Source organism: Entelurus aequoreus, linkage group LG17, assembly GCF_033978785.1.
Source record: "Entelurus aequoreus isolate RoL-2023_Sb linkage group LG17, RoL_Eaeq_v1.1, whole genome shotgun sequence".
NCBI lineage: Eukaryota > Metazoa > Chordata > Actinopteri > Syngnathiformes > Syngnathidae > Entelurus > Entelurus aequoreus.
Window position 1 is genome coordinate 50,389,530 of NC_084747.1, and position 23,046 is coordinate 50,412,575.

Sequence of the window (23,046 nt, forward strand, 5' to 3'; positions counted from 1 at the left end):
TGAGATGCGCACTTTCGTTCCGCAAGCAACGGAAGGGGGAGAGGCAAGGCAGGCAAGGCATCGCACTGTACTTTTGGGTTAGTACGCTCTTTTTTTTTTTTTATTCCGAGTTGTTTTTATTACGCGTTTTGAGCTTCAAAAATGTACGATTACTCACACCACGGCCGGAAATCGTGGTGTGGCGACAATTAAACATTGCGGCGCCAAGCTGTCCAAAATGAGCTAACATGGCTCGCGCGACTGAATTTGTAGCAAGATGGCGACGTTAGCCAACTGTGGCTAAACGGCTAGCGTCATTGCTTTGAAGGAGTCTTAAATTCTCGTAGTTTAAACGACGCAGCTATCTCCAGTTTGGTATTCACTTGAGCGTTGTCATCCCCTGGTCGAATAGGATAATTGTTACAACCATTATGGACGTCCTTTTAATGATAGTTTAATGGCGGTGCACTTTACGAAGCGCCGAGCTAATAGTTAGCTAGCATAACCTGATTGCAATGACTAGCTACAGTTAGCTGCCTAAACTGTTGCCAAGGTAGCGTTAAAATGCATAAAACATATTATCGCCGTCTCTGTTGTTCAAAGTTAGTTATCCATTGACGTTTGAATAATGCATCCGTGAGTGTGTTATTCACCATCAGAGGTGGGTAGAGTAGCCAGAAATTGTATTCAAGTAAGAGTACTGTTACTTTAGAGATTTATTACTCCAGTAAAAGTAAGGAGTAGTCATCCAATTATTTACTTAAGTAAAAGTAAAAAGTAAGTTGTGAAAAAACTACTCAAGTACTGAGTAACTGATGAGTAACCTGTTCGTTTAATGATGACGGCAACAAATAATGCACAAAACCATAAAAATAGCAATGAGCAAATTCAGAGCCAGGAATATCTCTTAAGCAACTAAAACAATAATACATATTAAATAATAATACATTAACATTAAAAAAATTCAAATTGAGCCACAATAACTTAAAGGCCTACTGAAATGAAAGGTTCTTATTTAAACGGGGATAGCAGGTCCATTCTGTGTCATACTTGATCATTTCGCCATATTTTTGCTGAAAGGATTTAGTAGAGAACATCGACGATAAAGTTCGCAACTTTTGGTCGCTGATAAAAAAGCCTTGCCTGTACCGGAAGTAGCGTGACGTCACAGGTTGTGGAGCGCCTCACATCTGCACATTGTTTACAATCATGGCCACCAGCAGCGAGAGCGATTCGGACCGAGAAAGCGACGATTACCTCATTAATTTGAGCGAGGATGAAAGATTCGTGGATGAGGAAAGTGAGAGTGAAGGATTAGAGGGCAGTGGAAGCGATTCAGATAGGGAGGATGCTGTGAGAGGCGGGTGGGACCTGATATTCAGCTGGGAATGACTAAAACAGTAAATAAACACAAGACATATATATACTCTATTAGCCACAACACAACCAGGCTTATATTTAATATGCCACAAATTAATCCGCATAACAAACACCTCCCCCCTCCCGTCCATATAACCCACCAATACAACTCAAACACCCGCACAACACACTCAATCCCACAGCCCAAAGTACCGTTCACCTCCGTAAAGTTCATACAGCACATATATTTCCCCAAAGTTACGTACGTGACATGCACATAGCGGCACGCACATACGGGCAAGCGATCAAATGTTTGGAAGCCAAAGCTGCGTACTCACGGTAGCGCGTCTGCTATCCAACTCAAAGTCCTCCTGGTTGTGTTGCTGCAGCCAGCCGCTAATACACCGATCCCACCTACAGCTTTCTTCTTTGCTGTCTTCATTGTTCATTAAACAAATTGCAAAAGATTCACCAACACAGATGTCCAGAATACTGTGGAATTTTGCGATGAAAACAGACGACTTAATAGCTGGCCACAATGGTGTCCCAATATGTCCGCACAATCCGAGACGTTTTCAGCAGAACAGTTCGCGGGAAATTTAAAATTGCACTTTACTAATCTAACCCGGCCGTATTGGCATGTGTTGCAATGTTAAGATTTCATCATTGATAATTAAACTATCAGACTGCGTGGTCGGTAGTAGTGGGTTTCAGTAGGCCTTTAAAAGTTAACCTTTACGCAAACCATAAACTGATAGGTGTGGGCTGCACCTGGGGACACACTGATTGGTGTTTGTATGCATGCGTGTGTGTGTGCGACTGTGTGTGTGTCTATGAGGCTGCAGTGCTTTTAATAAATGTCCCCACACGATGTGCGTTTGACAGTGATTCATAGCAGGGAAGCTAACATCAGCCTACGGTGACAGCCAAAATATCTACTAAGGTTACTTACCACGATGTGCTTCCTCAAATTTGACGTTGAGTTCATGTAAGCTTAAGCTTGTTAATCATGTGACCGCCTGGCTCTGTTTGATTGGTGAAACGGAGTCAAACGTCACCGGTGACTGTATTTGATTGGTGAAACGCAGGCATGCGATAGATCCTACTTTGAAGGTCTGTCTTGACAAACCAAAACAAACAAAGCGTGCATAACAGATCAATAAAAATCAGTAGCGAGCTGAATGTAGATAAATGGAGCGCAGTAAAAGTAGCGTTTCTTCTCTATAAATATACTCAAGTAAAAGTATGTTGCATTAAAACTACTCTTAGAAGTACAATTTATCCCAAAAGTTACTCAATTAGATGTAACGGAGTAAATGTAGCGCGTTACTACCCACCTCTGTTCACCATGAATTGATTATCGTGGACCCCGACTTAAACAAGTTGAAAAACTTATTCGGGTGTTACCATTTAGTGGTCAATTGTACGGAATATGTACTGTACTGTGCAATCTACTTAAAATTTTCAATCAATCAATTCACTAATACCAAGTGTTGATTACTGGTGTCTACCGCACCTTTAAGGTATTAATTCATTACCTTGCACCTCCTAAACCCTCAAATCTAGACTCCAAACATCCCAGAACAAGCTAGTCAGGTTACTTTTAGACCTCCACCCCAGATCACACCTCACTCTTACCCACTTCTCCAAAGTGGGCTGGCTCAGGGTGGAGGACAGAGTAAAACAACTTGCACTGAGCCTAGTCTATAAAATTCGCTACACCTCCCTGATACCGAAGTACCGTATTTTTCCGATTATAAATCGCTCCGGAGTATAAATCACACCGGCCGAAAATGCATAATAAAAAAGGAAAAAAACATATATAAGTCGCACTAGAGTGAGTATAAGTCGCATTTTTGGGGGAAATTTATTTGATAAAGTCCAACACCAAGAATAGACATTCTAAAGGAAATGTAAAATAAATAAAGAATACTGAACAACAGGCTGAATAAGTGTACGTTATATGACGCATAAATAACGAACTGAGAACGTGCCTGGTTTCTCGCTTACTACAAACTTTGTCTCTGCTGCTCGATTGCCGTTTTCTGCTGCATATTTCACTACTTCCAGCTTGTAACCTGCAGTATATGATTTCCTTTTCGCTGCCATTTTTGTTCAGCCCTTATCAGTTTTTATAAGTTACCGCCAATGTTGAAACGATCAATTTTCAGAGGTACGGAAGTAGCAGGTAGCATCTTTTTTTTCCACAATGCACTTCTGCCATGACCCGCCCCCGCCAAATTTTTATTGGTTGACGTGTGTGTGTGTGACGATTGGTGATACACGCTTAGTCTCTTACGTGAATGAGATAAATAATAATATTTGATATTTTACGGTAATGTGTTAATAATTTCACACATAAGTCGCTCCAGAGTATAAATCGCACCCCCGGCCAAACTATGAAAAAAAACTGCAATTTATAATCCGAAAAATACGGTGCATGTCAAACTACTTCCATAATGTAAATGACTGCCATAACCACAACACCAGGGGGAGCTCTACAAACCACATTAAACCCAGATTCCGATCTAACAAAGGTCTTAACTCATTCTCCTTCTATGCCACATCAATATGGAATGCACTCCCAACAGGTGTTAAAGTGCATCTCTATCATCCTTCAAAACCACACTAAAAGAACACCTCCAGGCAACTACAACCCTAGACTAACACCCTCCCCCCACCACATCCCACCTCCCCGAATTGAGGGAAATTTGGGCAATATGGCAAGGTTTTTAAAAATCCCAGAAATGGGAAAAGGGAATAGTAGTGATTGTTGCCTTCTTCTGCCATCAAACCTACTCATACTGTAGTGTCAAAATAAATATTTTAGATTTTCATCCTGTTTCACAGTCAGTAAGTGTCATAAATATTTTAGATTTTCATCCTGTTTCACAGTCAGTAAGTGTCAATGCATTGAATTAGTCCGATCCAACAACCCATGGAAAGACCTTAACCCGATTGTTTGGTTTTTAAAAATCGGGCTAACACACCTGTATTATGCAATTTGAAAACCAGGGGCCGTACTTATCAAGCTTCTTAGAGTGCCATTTTACACTTAAGTCCTGAGAATTTGCGAAATTTAGTCCTACTCTCAAACTTAAGAATAAAAGCTTTTTATCAACGTTCTTAAGTCTAAGAATCACTCCTACTCTCCACGATATTTAAGAGACCTTCAGAGGTGTCTTAAGTGGTTAGGAGTTGCCAGCAGGGGATGGCACTGAGGCGAGAGAGACGTGCGCGAACGTTCAGGGAACGGAACAATGTTTTTGTTTTTTTTTGATGACGAGCAGCTGATCAAACGGTATCGTTTAGACAGAGCGGATATTATTTTTGTCACAGATTTAATACTTTTCGATTCCTTGTTGATTTCTGCATGTGTCTGCAGTGGGCTAGTATATATAGAGCCACCCACACCACTTTCAAATTAGTTGCCTAATTAATGAATTGGAAAGAAAATGTTATGACAGTAGCGTATGTGTGTGGCCGTGAGGTGAGTGACGTCAGTGAGAGTGTGGGCGATAGAAGAGAGGGAGCGGTAGCGTGAGTGCCGGCGGGGACTAGTTTGTTTTGTATTATTTTGTAGTTTATTGTCAAAATATACACTCCCATTGTCCACTTAAATATTTCCAAGATATTTCTTTATTCTTAGACAACGGATTCCCTTCCGTGATTGGTCATTTCTATGGACACAGAAATGACGTCACCTAAAATTCCGTTTACGGCACATAGTAATGTCGTAATTCAGCTCTGAGTGTGACACTTAAGATTCAGTCCTACACTTCGCTGAAAATGTGAGTAAGACGCTTGATAACTAACTTTTAAGTGCAGCTTTCAGCGAAGAATTTATTTACTCTTAAGTCAACTCTTAGCAGACTTCTTAGGAGTAATTCTAAGAAGCTTGATAAGTACGGCCCCAGATCTCTTGAGTGGGTAGCTAAGGAACTGAAGAGTGTCATCTTAATTCGAACTCCCGAACGAAATACGAGTGATTTAGACTTAGACAAACTTAAATGATCCACAAGGGAAATTGTTCCTCACATTTGGAAGACACATATGAAAGACACACATTTGGAAGACAAGCAGGTATATTACAAAGAAATTAATAAAGCGTATGTAAACCCCTTCACGCTGCATTTGGGCTCTCCAAACTGATTATCAATAACTGTATTGAACACAACTGCCAAGATAATCCAGACCAATAACCACCTTCACCTGGAACAGTATCGACCGGGACACGAACTGTCTTTACCTTCGGATTTAGAACTTCTTCCATCAAATCAATATTATATATTATGAATCAACTCCAAGACATTGAACAGTTTTGTTTCCATGATTCGCCGTTCGAAAATTCCTTTTAAAAAACACTCTCTCTGGTCTTTTTTTGCTTTAGACCTGCATCCTTTCCAAGGCCTTCTTGGTAGTAACGTCATCATCGTAGCGCAATCTAAGATCATTTCTTGATGCTGTCTGCTATTTAACATCAGCAAAGCCATTAGAGACGTAATATTTCTAATATGTGCCAATATTACAGCGGACATCAGGTACAACAGAACTAGGCTGATCATTTGTAAGGAGCTACAGATGCCTGGGTCAATGGGATAAGCAATATATTAGTGCACGCTAAAATGAAATAAGCGCCCCCCCACACACACACACTGTACGGTAGGCACATGGCGTATGACCAATCACATTAGACAGTGTGCATGGACACTGGGACTTCACATGTAAGTGTGAAAATACAAAAAACTGAACTACTTGAGAAATCTACCTACCTACACCTACTCAGCGGCCTAGTGGTTAGAGTGTCCGCCTTGGGATCGGTAGGTTGTAAGTTCAAACCCTGGCCGAGTCATAACAAAGACTATAAAAATGGGACCCATTACCTCCCTGCTTGGCACTCAGCATCAAGGGTTGGAATTAGGGGTTAAATCACCAAAAATGATTCCCGGGCGCGGCCACCGCTGCTGCTCACTGCTCCCCTCACCCCCCAGGGGGTGACCAAGGGTGATGGGTCAAATGCAGAGAATAATTTTGCCACACCTAGTGTGCGTGTGTGTGTGTGTGTGTGTGACAATCATTGGTACTTTAACTTTAACTTAATCAGACAAATTTAGTGCATGAAAATGTTATTGTCTTTATCATGAACTCTGTTTGGAACTAACTTGATTCATATGGTATGGGTTTACAAATGTCACATGACTGGTTGCTTAGCATCTCCCAGAACAGTGCTTCAAATGCTTCCTGAGCAGCTATTTGCTTCTACCTGTTTATGTTCCTCTGATCAGCACGCTCCTACTCTTGTAACAAGAGAATAGCTACCATACCAAAGCAAAAACTATGCTTGATTTATCCAGGAGTCTTGAAACCTATTTCCTTGACCCAGCCACACACAAAAAAGTTGTAGACATACATGCTTTTGCAAGCTTTTCATCTGTTTTGCCGTGTAGAAAGACTTATGGACCGCCAAATATTTCGACATGTTTAAGAACTCGACTAGAGCTTCAGCTATCGAATATTTTAGTAATCGAGTATTCTATCGAATATCCCGATCAATTAATTGAGTAATCAAATAAATCATATTTTGCCTAATTATTTTTTTATTTTTTTGTCCTGTCCAGCTTCTCAGGCAAATTATATTGTTGATGTAGATGTACAAATTTACTTTACAAAGGAGAAGTGTGGGATACTTCTCTTGTTGCCTTATTTGTATTTTGACTTTATTGAATGGATTTATATTATTATTTGGTGCAGTCTGGCCGGAGCAATTTTTTGCTTAATTAAGGTTTAATTATACATGTTAAGATGTGCCCTCAATTATTGTGTTTGGCCTAATTGTCTTTTATTTCCTAAACGCCTGTTTTTATCATTGAAGGCTGACACGCACAGCTGAAAACCATCCGTGGTTGATTGTGCCAATTTGTGTGTGCTAACAAAAACAGGTGCGCTCACAGCCCTATGTGCTGTGTGGAGTGACCGCATAAACAAAGTTCTTGTCTCTCGTGCGTTTTTAATGATTATTATACGGTGCCGTGTAAATGGTGGTTTCTCCACGCAAATCCGCTGAGCTGTTTTCAACCTTCCAACAATACATAAACAATTTAAAAAGACAAACCACTTAATAATGACAACAACAGTTTTTAATTTTAAGAATGCAATACAGTTTATTGCATTCTTTGCGTGCAAAATAGTAATCAATGATAATTTCGCAATAATAACATGTTTGAGATGAAAACACATATATATAAAATTACTTCAAAATTAATATTCCCTGAGAAAGTTAAAATAAAACTATTATTAGTAGCAAAAATAAAACAATAAGGACAGTTTTCATTATATCAAACATAAAAAGTACTTTGCTGCACAGTAGCCATATTAGTTTGGTTGACCACCAGTTTGTTTACTTCTGTTCAAAAGTCACGTGACTGATTACCACCTATAGGCGCTTTGCTTTTGCATCTCCAAGCAAACACTTCCTCTCTTACAATGTTGACAGTTTACAAGACAGAGGAAGTTTTCTTGTTTCCCCCTGCTGTCACCGTTGTGCCAACTCCTGGTTTTCCACGGTCAGAAGATCATGGACATGAAAGACGATCAAGACGATTCCTCATTCAGCAACATGGAGGCAAACGGTAAATGGACACTGCATCAGGAAAGTATTCACAGTGCCTTACTTTTTCCACATTTTGTTATGTTACAGCTCTGTTCTAAAATGAAATACATTTATTTTTGTCCTCAAAATTCTACACACAATACCCCATAACGACAATGTGCAAAATGTTTCCTTTAGAGCTTTTTGAAATGTATTAAAAAACAAACAAACAAAGAAATAACACGTACATAAGTATTCATGACCTTCGTGCCATACATTGTTGATGCACCTTTGGCAGCAATTACAGCCTCTAGTCTTTTTAAATGTCACAAAATTGTACACCTATTTTTGGGCAGTTTCGTTCATTCCTCTTTGCTCCATCAGGTTGGATGAGAAACTTTTTCAGATCTCCAGAGATGTTCAGTACGATTCAAATCTAGGCTCTGGCTCGGCCACGCAAAAACATTTACAGAATTGTCCTGAAGCCATTTTTTTGATATCCTGGCCGTGTGCCTAAGGTTGTTGTCCTGCTGAAAGATGAACCGTTTCTCCAGTCTTGATTTCAAGAGGGCTCCATCCAGGATGTCTCTGTACATTGCTGCATTCATCCTTCCCTCCATCCTGAAGAGTCTTCCCGTTCCTGCCGCTGAAAAACATCCCTACAGCATGATGCTGCCACCACCATGCTTCACTGTTGGTGTGGTATTAGCCTGGTGATGAGCCTAGCCTGTTTTTTTCCAAACAGGACACCTGGCATTCACACCAAGGAGCTAAAGTTTGTTTCGTCAGACCAAAGAAATTTGTTTCTCATGGTCTGAGAGTGCATTTTGGCGAACTCCAGGTGGGCTGCCACATGCTTTTTGCTAAGGAATGGCTTCCGTCTGGCCACTCTAACTATACAGGCCTGATTGGTGGATTGCTGCAGAGATGGTTGTCCTTCTGTGAGGTTATCCTCTCTCCACCGAGGAATGCTGTAGCTCTGACAGAATGACCATCGCGTTCTTGGTTACTTCCCTGACTAGGGCCTTTCTCCCTCTATCGCTCAGTTTAGACGGCCGGCAGGCTCTAGGAAGAATCCGGGTGGTTCCAAACTTCTTTCATTTACGGATGATGGAGGCCATTATGCTCATTGGGACCTTCAAAGCAGCAGATTTGTGTCTACAGACAATCTTGCCTCGTTGGTCCACAGTCATAAGGCTGCAACCTATCAATATGTGGAAAAAGTACAGCGCTGGGAATACTTTCCGGATGCACTGTAATGTTTTCAATGTAGCTTCTGTAAAAAATCCATTGGTTTCGGTAGCTAATTTCCAGGTACTTAATCCTAAATGAAATTGTATGAACAAGAAAGTACGTATTTCTTGATTACATCTGTGTTTGCTACACGTTTTCTTTGGTGAAATGTTTCCACAATAACAATTGTGTGCACTTATTTTACCTCACTTGGACTAGGTTAGAAAGCTATCATTTACTCTCTCTATGTTGTAGTTGATTTTTTTTAACTGAAGGGATGTTGTTAGCTGGCCTCACGCCGTGTGTTTTTATCTCCTTTACGCCAGGTAAGCGCCCCGCTGAGGATGCAGATGAGCAGAAATCATTCAAGCGCTCCAGGAACTCTGAGGAGTTGATTGAGCTGCGCATCCTCCTGCAGAGCAAAGTAAACTAGCTTGTTTTATTTTTCTATTTCTGTGTATGTCTGAACTGTACATAATGAACGTATATCCGTCTATGTCTGGCTCTGCAACAACTTTTTTTTCCCGACCTGCCAAATTATTTTTGGATATTCTTATCAATTGTGTTTTTACTTGCAGAACGCAGGGGCTGTTATCGGAAAAGGTGGCAAAAACATCAAAGCCCTACGTTCAGACGTGAGTAGAACTGAAATGTTCTGTCTTTTTTGCCCCCGTTCCCCAGCATCTTAAAAACGTAATCCTCTATTGAGCAGCAATGTTTTGTGATAAGATTGTGCTTGAAGAATAATTTTTATTTGATTGCCTTACAAAAAAAATGCTATTGTTCCTACTGTTAATTGTATGGCCATGCTTTTCAAATCACTTGTGTTGTGTGTTTTAATGATAAGAAGTGCATAGTGTTGTGTTCACTTGCAGCCTTCAGGTAACCCGGCCAAGTCTTAATTATTTCCTTTAAAGTCATTGCCTCTCTTGCCCTCCACAGTTTGCCCCCCTCCCTCTCCACTGTCTTCTAGTATGTTCCCCAACATTGAACTCTTCATGTTCTTTAATATGCGTGACCTATTTTTCCAATGTCAACCTCTTTACTCTCTTTGACAAGCCAATCTCTGAGAGAAATGAAGACACACAATTTGATCAGTGTAGAGCCTGTATATTAAAAATGTTTCCACTTTCCCCTCTCCCTTGTTTATTATTTTACTGTTGACTTTTTTGCCCACTTCCTCCTCTGTTGCCCATGTTCTGGACGGCCCCTCCTGCGCCCGCCCGCCCACCTGACACCCCGGTTGGCCCTGCCCATAATCGTGCCCTGTCCCTAAACGGGCCGCCTTACTTGATTGACATCCGTGCTCGAATGGCCCTGGCCCCCTGCCCATGCCACGCCCAGTACAATGCCAGTGTGTCAGTCCCAGACAGCAGTGGGCCTGAGCGGTATGTCCCTAAGCTCCTCCCTCTCACTGCCTGACTACAGGTCAAACAGACAAGAGACGATCAGTCATAGTCATCCTGCCTCTTTTCAAGTCACTGTGTTACTATTATAATCTACTTGTGTTCAATATATTGTAGCCACAGTTAAAATGCCTTAATGCTTTCATGTCCAGTGTTGCCTGTTTAAAGCCATGTCAGCATCCTTTACATACCACATCCGCATTGAAACTTTTAAGGGTTTTTCCACAATCTGCCACTGGTCTTTTCCCCAATCTTGTTAGAATCTGCCTATGTGCCAGCAGTTCTTTTTTTAATTTACTTACTGATTACTTATTTTGTTCATTTTTTCCTATCCTGTGTTTTCATCTCCCCCTTCTTTAAAGTGGAAGTTTTGGGTGGTTTATATTGTTGTCGGCTCCATAAATGCTCACCTGTGGCTTTCCCCGCCACATTCTTTCCTTTCAAAGTTGCGTGTTTCATAACAAAAAGGCTTAGCGTCCTATCCATTCCCTAATACCATTCATTGTGTGTGTGTGTGTGTGTGTGCGTGCGTGCGTATGTGTGTCTTGCTCACTAGCCTCTTGCTTCATCCCAATGTAGCTTTTAATAACTGCAATGCTTGGAAGAAAAGGGTGCCTCTGTCCCAGTCCCTGCTCATATCTGTGCCCTTTGGTTTTATAGTTTGGCTACTCCCATCACCTAATTAGCACCATTTACAGTTACGGCAATCCTAATTAGACTTCCATGTACAAACTTTGCTTCAGTATTTTTATTATTATTATTTTTTGCTGAAGTCCTCCAGTGAGCGCATATACCTGTAGTGAATGGTAGTTTTGACTTCGCAAACTTAAAAATCAAATTTTTTTAAGACAAAGACATGTTAACCTAGCCTTTTTAAAATTTGGTTTGAACCGCTTTTTTGGAATGTAGTAATGCGCAACCACTAAATATTTTTTGCCTTTTTTTGCAAATAATGTAGCATCCAGTGGTGCTTTTTATCCCCCGAGCCAGATTGTCCCCAGACTTCCCTCTCCCCATCTTTTCCGTTCAGTATTTCACTGATTGCTGTTATTTTGTTTTGGGTTTTCCTTTATCTCTTTTCCTACTTCTATCTGATCTGGACTAAATATGACATTCCTTTGTATCTGCTTTGTTCAGTTTGTAGCTTTTGGCCAGCTACAGTGTGGTGTTATCTCACTGTCCTGTCATTAGGCGTCACAATTTATTCCAATAATCTGGATTTACTTAAATGGGGTTTGGCAGTTTTCTGTGGTTCTGTGGGGGAATGCATTTAATTCTCCCATCTAACATGCTTTCCCTTCCTTCTGGCATGCCTTGTTGGGCACTCCACCCTGTGTATGGCTCTGCCACTGCCTTGTCATTGCCGCTCCCAACCTAATAAAGCATCCTGTGCATCTCTGCCGACATCGACACCGTCGGAGAGATCATGCTCAAGATTATCCCAACCCTGGAAGAGGTGAGAACCTGACACATTTCACACAAACCTGAATAGTGATATTAACATGTTAATGTACTCCACAGTACCAGCAGTACAATGGAATGGATTTTGACTGTGAGCTGCGTCTACTGATCCACCAGAGCTTGGCTGGCTCCATTATTGGAGTCAAGGGAGCCAAGATCAAGGAGCTCAGAGAGGTATTTTTTTAAATGAAACCACAAAGGTTTTTACTGATTTAAACTTAGGCAATATCGACCTGATGTTAAACATTCTCCTGGAGCCTATCCCAGCTGCACTAGGGCGAAAGGCAGGGTACACCCTGGACAAGTCGCCACCTCAACACAGAGACAACATTCACTCTCACATTCACACACAAAGGCCAATTTAGTGTTGCCAATCAGCCTATCCCCAGGTGCATGTCTTTGGGGTGGGAGGAGGCCGGAGTACCCGGAGGGAACCCACGCAGTTACGAGGAGACCATGCAAACCCCACGCAGAAAGACTTTGAGCCTGGGGATCTAACCCAGGACCTTCTAGTTGTGAGACATCAGCACTAACTCCTGTTCCACCGTGATGCCCGTCATTCATTTCAATGTGATAATGATAGGCGGTGTTAGTTAGTACTAGAAATATAATGGTATCAAAATCTCACTGTACCATATTATCACGATATTAAGGGCACAGTACGATATTAGTTTGTGGTATATGTCCCAAAAAATTCCATAGTGTGTAAAATTAAGTGGCAGGAATGTTTAGGGTTAACACATTTACTGTAATTGAACACAAACATAATGCAAAAATGTTCTAATCGTACTACAAACATGTATTTTTAATTGCCAAGAATTGTGCAGGGCATCAAGTTTTTCTAGCAAATATTACTTGCAGTTAAGTGTCTTTAAAGTGACAATGTAAACATCCAATGTTCAGTTTGGTGTCTTTCAACGTTTACTTTCTGAGATGCAGTGTCCTCCACAGTAGACATGTTTTTATATCAGTTTGGAATATGCTGTTTTTCAGAAAAGTTAACTATTTAACTTTTAATAATATAAATACCTCACAAACAGATGTTTGGCTGTGCATGTTTTGACTGTCTTTTCTGGGAGAACGTTTATAAGGTGACTATTTGTCTGTGGTGTACCCTGCCTTCCGCTCGAGTGCAGCTGGATAGGTTCCAGACCCCCTGGGACATGGGGACAGACAAGTGGTGGAAAAAGGGATGGATGGATTGAGGATTTATCAAGTAGCTTTTCAGTTTACTCCTATTTCCTGCGGTTTACAGTTTTTTTGTGACGTGACCAGCTGGCTTTGTGTCGCCTTGGAAACGCTTGAGACGAAAGTGCCGCATATGCATGATTTTAGAACGCAGACTTTACCTGTGCCAAAGAGGTTATATTTTCGCCAGGGGTTGTTCGTCTGTTAGCAACATAACTCAAATAGTTATATACTTCGATTAATTTTATCTGGATATGTCCAAGAAAAACATTTCCTTCATCTACTTTGAACACTGCTTTCGGCATTCCACGCCCCCACCTGATTGGCCTGCACTGCACAGAGGATTCTGGGAGATGTAGTTTAATTTCAGACAGCGGCAGAAAAAAACTACACATCAAGTTTTTGTTTGATACCGTCACACATCACGGCATTATTGTAAAGACTTTGAAACCACAATACTGTTTCCCCCCTAGTTGTTAGCACCTGTTGTATTCAGATGACATGCTAGCGTTACTGCTGCTGGGATGACATCAGAGTGGTTCAAAAACATGACATTCATTTATGGTTATACCACGCTGTGTGTTCAATATATTTCAGCATATCTCCATTTTGATGTAATGGCAGCCTTGCAATTATTACAAGTAGCACTTTTTCAATATTTTCTTGTAAAATAAAGCCAAAGTTTGGAGTGTTCCCACAACCTGGGCGCCATGTTGCTGTCTGAATCATCTACGCACGTTGCGTAATGACATTCCAACCCGCAAGAATCGTTAAGGGAATCATTTGAAAAATGGACAGCGATTTTAAAGGCCTACTGAAATGAATTTTTTTTATTTAAACGGGGATAGCAGATCTATTCTATGTGTCATACTTGATCATTTCGCGATATTGCCATATTTTTGCTGAAAGGATTTAGTATAGAACAACGACGATAAAGATTGCAACTTTTGGTATCTGATAAAAAAAAGGCTTGCCCCTACCGGAAGTAGCGTGACGTAGTCAGTTGAACATATACGCAAAGTTCCCTATGGTTTACAATGATGGCCGCATGAAGTGAGAGAGATTCGGACCGAGAAAGCGACAATTTCCCCATTAATTTGAGCGAGGATGAAAGATTTGTGGATGAGTAAAGTGCAAGTGAAGGACTAGTGGGGAGTTGAAGCTATTCAGATAGGGAAGATGCTGTGAGAGCTGGGGGTGACCTGATATTCAGCTGGGAATGACTACAACAGTAAATAAACACAAGACATATATATACTCTATTAGCCACAACACAACCAGGCTTATATTTAACATGCCACAAATTAATCCTGCATAAAAACACCTGCGTGTTTGTTATGCTAGCTCCTAGCTCCTCTGCTAGCTCCTAGCTCCATAGAACACGCCAATACAATTCAAACACCTGATCAACACACACAATCACTCAGCCCAAAAGACCGTTCACCTAACCCAAGGTTCATAAAGCTTATATATTTTTAAAAAGTTACGTACGTGACGCGCACATACGGTCAAGTTATCAAATGTTTAGCAGCCAAGGCTGCATACTCACGGTACCTGATATTCAGCTGGGAATGACTACAACAGTAAATAAACACAAGACATATATATACTCTATTAGCCACAACACAACCAGGCTTATATTTAATATGCCACAAATTAATCCTGCATAATAACACCTGCGTGTTTGTTATGCTAGCTCCTAGCTCCATAGAACACGCCAATACAATTCAAACACCTGATCAACACACACAATCACTCAGCCCAAAAGACCGTTCACCTAACCCAAGGTTCATAAAGCTTATATATTTTTAAAAAGTTACGTACGTGACGCGCACGTACGGTACGGTACGTGTTATGCTAGCTCCTAGCTCCTATGCTAGCTCCTAGCTCCATAGAACACGCCAATACAATTCAAACACCTGATCAACACACACAATCACTCAGCCCAAAAGACCGTTCACCTAACCCAAGGTTCACAAAGCTTATATATTTTAAAAAAGTTACGTACATACGCAAAAAAAAGTTGCGCACATACGGTCAAGCGATCAAATGTTTAGAAGCCAAAGCTGCATAGTCACAGTAGCACGTCTGCGTCTTTGTCATCCAAATCAAAGTAATCCTGGTAAGAGTCTGTGTTGTCCCAGTTCTCTACAGGCGTCTGTGTATCGAAGTCAAAAGTCCTCCTGGTTAGAGTCTCTGTTATCCGAGTTCTTCCATCTTGACTGCATCTTTCGGGAATGTAAACAAAGAAGCGCCGGCTGTGTACTGTTGTGGCTGACTACGTTCGAAAAATACGTCCATTTCGCACCGACAACTTTCTTCTTTGCTTGCTCAGCTTCCTTCTCCATAATGCAATGAACATGATTGAAACAGATTCACGAACACAGATGTCCAGAATACTGTGGAATTATGAAATGAAAACAGAGCTTTTTCGTATTGGCTTCAATGTGGAAGGCATACCCGTGTTCGCCGGTCTACGTCACGCGCATACGTCATCCTCAGAGGCGTTTCGAACGGGAAGTTTAGCGGCAAATTTAAAATGTCACTTTATAAGTTAACCCGGCCGTATTGGCATGTGTTATAATGTTAAGATTTCATCATTGATATATAAACTATCAGACTGCGTGGTCGGCAGTAGTGGGTTTCAGTAGGCCTTTAAGGAATTGGTACACCGGGAACCAGTTCTGAACAAGAACCGGTTTTCGATTCCCATCCTTACTGGTAAATATAAGTATTTTTGTGTCCATTTCTCTAGACCACAAAGACCAGTATCAAGCTGTTTCAGGAGTGTTGCCCTCAATCGACAGAGCGAGTCGTGCTTGTCAACGGTAAAATGGAGCGTGTGGTTGAGTGTATCAAGACTATGTTGGAGGTCATCGCTGATGTAAGTTAGACAATGTCAACCTGCCTCCTTTTTTTTTTTAAATTGTTTTAAATGTATTTTTTCATTTTAGGACCCAAAATAATTGTTTCCTGTTTACGTATGTCGTGTACCTAACCCACCCATTTGGACATACACTGTGCATTGCTTTACACTGTATACTGTAGTTTTAGAGTAGTATATATTCAAGTGTTTTCCTATTAACTTGCACTTCTTTTTTTTTAACTTGCTAATTTGTTTTTTTTCCGCCAGGCTCCAATTAAAGGCCGTTCACAGCCTTACGACCCTAATTTCTACGACGAAACATACGAATATGGAGGGTTTACTATGATGTTTGAGGAGAGAGGTAGCAGCCGCCGGCTAATGGGAGGCTTCCCCATGCGCGGGAGCAGGTCCAGTGCCGGCGACCGGGGCTATGATCGAATGTCGTCTAGCAGATCGGGACGGGCATCCATGTCTTCCTCACGCAGGGATTACGATGACATTAGCCCTCGTCGAGGTCCTCCTGCACACCACCAGAGCAGGAGCGGCAGGGGCAGCAATATGTCCATGGGTCGCTCACACCGAGGCGGGTAAGACCGGTTGTGCTTTTTAAAGTGACAAGTTGTTTGATTCTCTTCAGGTGCGTATGTATGTTTATTTTATTTCTATATTGCCCAGACTTGCTTTGCATTGGTGCTTTCATCGGACAAATGGTGTCCAGTTGTAGTTGTACTATGCGTGCATCTGGAAAAAATTATATTGTTGTCCATTTCATTAAGTATGTTCTCATGCCTGGTTGTCTGGGTGTTTTTTTGTCTTTTTTTTCCCCATCTCCATCTCTCCCCACAGAGATGATCGTTACTATGACTCATACCGTGGCTCAGATGAAAGGTCAAAGTAAGTTTCAGTCTTCTCCCCCCCAAACCTCTGCTCCCCTAATGTATTCCTCTAGTAGTCATTTTTGTTTGTCACACAGGCTTAAGAGTAGTTTGTCTCTAATATGCAACCCTCCTCATCCCAATTCCTCTTTCAATTGTGTTGGAAGGAGAGTGCTATGATCCTCTTGTGCTAAAGACCATTAGAACCTTTTTTGTAATACATGGTGGTGTGGGTGATGGTCACATGCTAGTGGGAAGTTGACTAGCTGTCACGATAGTCTCTTACAAACCTGCTTATAGTATAGTAGAGTAGGGACGCACGATAAATATATAGTTTTTTTAAACCGATACACATTACTTCCTGCTTCTCGAGCGTTACTAATAACTATATCATTTGTTTATTTAGATTTAACCAATTTTTGCACACCGGTCTTTGGGGCAGCTTTTTTTTTCTTTGCAGGCTTTCAGTACATCATCATAGCGATGCTGATGTTTCAGGAGACTGAAGTTTGAAGTGTTGAAGCTCAATGTTTTGTTTTTTTTCCCCTCTTTGAATATTTGCAGAACATTTATAGTGCATTGCAAACAATGTTCCCTCTAAGGTGCGCGCCTGTGCAATTGCGCACTGCTCAAGTGTCCTCTGCGCACGTCAAATCTATGCCACGCACAAAATCAAATAAAAAAATAAGCGCATAACAATTTTCGACACGACACGGACACGACAGAGAAGACAGTTTTCGTCATCATTGTTTTTTAAATATTGAAACGTCTGTCGAGGCACTTTGAGGACATGAATTCCATCCATCACTTTACTGAGCATAACTCTGTATTGTCGGCCATAAACACATCACCAAAACATTAGTAAAAAAAAATTATATCTAGCAAAACTGGTCATTTTCCACAGTACAAACCAGACCAAAACCAACTTTGTTATATCAGCAGCCGCTCGCTCTCTCACTTGCGCCAACACATGCACATATGGCACTTAGCCAGTGATGTGTTTACAGCCACACAAAAAGTCGGACAACTCCAACACCACACATAAAGTGTCATTCCAGGTCGTTACACTATGATTTACCAATCAAATGTGTGCTTATTCTAGTGTCATTTATTAGGAATCTTAATTTATAAATATTAATCATGAAATGCTGTTAGTATATTAAATAAATACTAATAAAGATATATTTTTACAAACAGGAAGTTGCAGGAATGTACACATGATCCCCTGCTTACATCTCATTGTGCAACATGTGAATGTTTTAATGGGAACTAAATGCAATGTCTGAAAGGGGTACAAATTTCCAAAGCAGGACCTCCACCCAGACAAACAATACAAGTACACAGTTCATGAAAAACAATATTTTTTGTTATTGTCATTGTAAGTGGGCCTAAACACTTATATTAGAAAATAACCTCATGGAAATTACTGCTGTCATTTGATTATAATAATAAGAGAATGTTGTCTGTCTATCTGTGTTGGCCCTGCGATGAGTGTGGGGACTTGTCCAGGGTGTACCCCGCCTTCCGCCCGAATGCAGCTGAGATAGGCTCCAGCACCCCCCGCGACCCCGAAAGGGACAAGCGGTAGAAAATGGATGGATGGATGGAGATTTAACTTATTTAGTCAGGTTTGGGACAGGCGTGCTGCTGGTGTAGCCACAGTGTGCACATCTGATGTTGCTCACATGGGCTCCACTGAATGCTCAAGGAGTTTTTGCGTTTGCTCACACACATGAAAAATTAGAGGGAACATTGATTGCAAAATAGCATGCCAAATGTCTTCCTCTGAAACATTCAAGAAGTCCCACATGATCGGTGCCATGTTTGTTTACAGTGAGCTTAGGAGGTTTACAAAAGGCAGTTTACAGAATGAGTAGGAGAAAAGGAGTGCTTGATTTGCTCACTCTAACCTCCCTACAGCACGGTACCGGTAATCTCGCCTCACTTTAGCGTTTTTTTAATTCCTCGGTTATTGCAGCTATTTTTTTATGTTATCTGATTTGTTGTATGACCTCATTCCCCTGATAATTATCTGCCCCCTATTTATCGTGCACCTCTATAGCACTATATATTTGATGTACTTATCCACCTTGTAAATGCACCAATTCAAAACCATTGCAGTTCAACATATGGAACTTGGGAAAGAAGAGCCGATTTCAAACAAATGTCGTCTATTCATGCTCTTCAGTAGCGACAAGAGTAGCAAATAAATGCACATTATGAGAGGGGAGCAGCGGCAGCCCTTGGCTCTGATTTTCATCACCACCACCTGTCACTCCTCTCACCATAACACTGTCAGAGCTGTTCCTGTTACTGTGTGGGAAGATGGCTGAGAGTAAATGTGTTTATACTGTAATCTTGCTCAGCGTGTGTGTGCAGGTTGACCCGGACCAGATTTATTTTTTTCTTCCTTGGAATGTTTTCAAGCATTTCTGAGCATTTTCCTGTTTCTTTCCACCCCCACCCGCATCGTTCCTGACTACCTCCCATCTTCCCCTCCCTCCCTCTGTACCACTCCTCATCACCAGTGACAGAAGAGGCAGACCGGATCGCTACAGCGATAACATGGTTAGTGACCCTTGCTAAATACATGAGGCTCTGCTTGTAACGACTCACAGGGTGCCAGCATCCTGAGGCTAGTGCGTACAGGTTGGTTCCAGTCTCCGACAAGCTGTGATTGTGCATTGTGTTGTACTCATGCCAACGCCTCATTGCGCTTTATTAACGACAAAGCTGGCCACTCGTGCACAAACCCACCTCGGCTCAAGACTGGCATTTGAGCTCGTTCTGGCACTATGTAGAAGTCGTCCCACAAAAATGACCGTAATCACCGCAGCTGGAGACATCCCATAATAATCAACTATAATTGCCCTCTTACTGTGTACTTTCCATGGCCAGGCCTGTTTTTCTGTATAAGAGAGAGGGGTGGTGGTGACCACAATTGGTTGCTAGGCAATAATAACGCTTTGTTGACAGACTCTCTCTCTCTTTCTCTCTCTCTCACCCCCCACTCTCTCAGAACTGGCAGGATACTGCCTGCCGTTGCTGGGCAACAGTATTTTGAATTGCTTGTTGCCCCGGTGACAGCAGCCGCTGAATAGCAGGTGAAAATGGGGGCTGATGAGATGCAGGGAGAGAGGAATAAGGAGGAGTCTGGCATATGGATGAAAACTGGGTGGCTTTTAGTTGAGTCTACTCCATTGACGAGGTTACAGTGTGATCCGCGTTGGGCTTACAATGTACTCCTCATCCTGCATGTGTAGGGAGAAGAAGGGCTGCGCTCCCATTTTTAACCTCTCTGTATTTCTCTTTGTTTTTCACAGAGTGGAGGAGGATATGGTAAGTCTCAAACCTTTTTTATTGGTCTTCACTACGAGGATATGCAATGTTCCTTCTCTTGAACTACCTACCGTATTGCCTTCAGCAAACTATTGCCTTTTGAATTGTATACAAGTGGCTCAATATGCAGAACAGAACCTTCAAGCTTGGTGTGATGACATTTTGCAACACATTTTCAATATACATGCAATGTCAAATATAGTAGATTCCTCGTGCATTTTTTTTCCGGCTTTTAAAAATAGTCGCCTAAAATGTACATGACCTTTTTGTCGCTTTCTTGCGTGCTTAGACAACACTTCCTCCTGGGATGGCTACCAATCAGGTGAGTCCTAAGAATGCACTGCTTACTCCTTCAGTTCCTTTTTTTCCTGCTGTAATTCTATACCTGTTTTTATCTGTTGCCATCAGGTGGACGGTGCTCCTACAATGACCCTGTCATTACCACACAAGTGACCATCCCTAAAGATGTGAGTAAATACCCGCGTTAAACTTGACATTTAGTCACATACCTGGTCGTAGGGTCATGGGTACTGTAGCGGTTCAAATTGCCATCAATTCCGACTCTGTGCGCCTTTCACATCTGTGATTGACTGACAAGCCAGTCCAGGGTGTAGCCCGCCATCGGCTTTAAGTCAGCAGGGGTAAGCTACCCTTCACCCCCACCCGCTGTGACCCTGAGCAGTATAAGCTGTATAGAAAATGGATGGAGATTCAATATATGATGGTCTGTGTCACCTGTTGGGTATTGTGAAAACCACTCCCAAACAATTACACTTTTTCCAATATTATATGGGGATATTTTATTGAAATGGACATTTTTGCACTAATTTGCGCACATTTTTCTCCTCATCCCCCTCCCCGCCTACCATGGCCCTTCCAGCTGGCGGGCTCCATTATTGGCAAGGGGGGCCAGCGGATCAAACAGATCCGCCATGACTCCGGAGCATCCATCAAGATCGATGAACCTTTGGAAGGTTCGGAGGACCGCATCATCACCATCGTGGGCACCCAGGATCAGATTCAGAATGCCCAGTACCTTCTGCAGAACAGGCAAGTTTTAAATTTGAATATTTACTGCACTAGCATCCTCTAGTCTTCGCTTGTCTACTTAAGAAATAGTTATATATTTTTGATGATGATTGTGAAATACATGTTGCATCCTGGTGCAAGCTAACTTAGTTTCTCTTGCCTGCTGTCTTCTTCACTAACACCGTTCCTTTCTTCCCGTGCAATCTGCAAAGTAGTTCAAACCTTCCTCTTTCATGAAATGGCTATGACAAGGCAATTTTATTGATATTTTACATATATTTTTTCAATTGGACTTTTCCTGTCGAAAGGTTCCTCAAATTGGTCAGACACCCCCAATTTTCATTTGCCTACGAAGCCGTTTCACTGTGAAGCAGGGAGTGGATTGATTCTTCCCCCGGCCGCTGCTGTGTGGAAGACTAGTGATTTTGTTGTTTTTAGTTAGATCAAGCGACAACAAATCACAGTCTGCCAAATAGCAGGGGCTCCTCCTCTTCTGTCTCCCTTGGCAACCAGTAGGCACGTATACAACACACGACTTCCTTGTTGATGCTCGCCAAGCTTAGCCTGAATGCTAATACAGCGCTACAACCTGCTGTTGCTGTCTAATTAGTGGTGGTGTTGTCATGGTAACTAACCCTGCCTCCCTTTTCCTTCCTCTCCACCCCCTTCAGTGTGCTGCACCTGCTTGGACTCAAGGACTAACCACACCCCCCCTCTTTTTTTTTTTTTGGCCACTTTTTTCATTTTGCCCGTTGTCCTTTTCCTCAAAGGACGCCACAGCCCTACACGCCTAGTTATATTCTATGCTTTAATACATGGTTTAACTGTGACTGGTGAATTGTTGCTGTTGTAAATTTTATTTATTTTTTCACTCTTCTTATTTCAGTGTGAAGCAGTTCTCTGGTCTTTTGCTGTAGACTCCCCTGGATTGAAGCAGATTTTCCCCCTTGCTCCCTTTGCTTTTTTTTTCCTTTCTCCCTAACTTTCTGCCCTCGACCCCTTCTGGCTCAACACAGCCCCCTTCAGACTATTAATTCTGGATTTTGGGTATCTTTCTGGTTTTTTTTTCTAGTTTTATTTTTGTATTTTTAATGAAATGAAATGTCCAACATTCCTGTGCATCAAATATGTTCTGCATTTTTTAAAATGTATTCTTTTAGTTGACCTGCTTACTGTTTCCAACACACGTGTATTAAAGCATATCCTTATTGCTTGGCAGACAAAAAACGTCATTTGTGATGGTTTTGTATATTATTAATGTGTAGCTTTTTCCCCCAGTCCTGACTCACACACTGCTGTAAAACATCTAGAATGTAAGCTTCCATTGTTTTGTTTTTTTGTGGCAGGACTTGTTGATGCACCAGAAATACTACACATTGACAGTCTACTGCAATATTCATAGGTGTCGTGTGAGTTAAATTCATTCATCATTCAAATGTACTTCCAAATTGAAAGACATGACAGTTTTGTTACTAAACTTTATTGATGAAATGGAAATAAATTAACAATAAAGCCACCTTGTCTGTGCTCTACTACACTTGCTTGATGTTCATGCTCGAAAGCTTATTTGTCAAATTGTAAAATGAATAAAGATGCCACTTTTCACTTCATGTGTTTGCTTATTAAAGACATATATGAAGGCATGGGCGAGTGGGTGACTTTCCTGACTATTTCTAAATTATTATAGTGATTAATTATTTTACTATTAATCACTTTCTAACC

General features: G+C 41.5%; 1 protein-coding gene across 2 annotated transcripts; it reads left to right on the forward strand.

Moving 5' to 3' along the window:
* Positions 1-3: 3 nt before the first annotated feature.
* On the forward strand, positions 4-22,934 carry hnrnpk (heterogeneous nuclear ribonucleoprotein K). Of its 2 annotated transcripts, none has more exons than XM_062025868.1 (16): positions 4-77; positions 7,832-7,967; positions 9,487-9,584; positions 9,739-9,795; positions 10,505-10,548; positions 11,950-12,022; positions 12,088-12,201; positions 15,971-16,099; positions 16,349-16,668; positions 16,928-16,975; positions 19,485-19,524; positions 20,280-20,295; positions 20,585-20,617; positions 20,704-20,762; positions 21,176-21,345; positions 21,996-22,934. In XM_062025868.1, exons 2-16 carry the CDS (start codon positions 7,913-7,915, stop codon positions 22,024-22,026), a joined length of 1,287 nt encoding a protein of 428 aa, XP_061881852.1. In that variant the 5' UTR covers positions 4-77; positions 7,832-7,912; the 3' UTR covers positions 22,027-22,934. The 2 variants fall into 2 exon arrangements, with proteins under 2 accessions (XP_061881852.1, XP_061881853.1); XM_062025869.1 differs by having other exon boundaries at positions 22,211-22,934.
* The last annotated feature ends 112 nt before the right edge of the window (positions 22,935-23,046 follow it).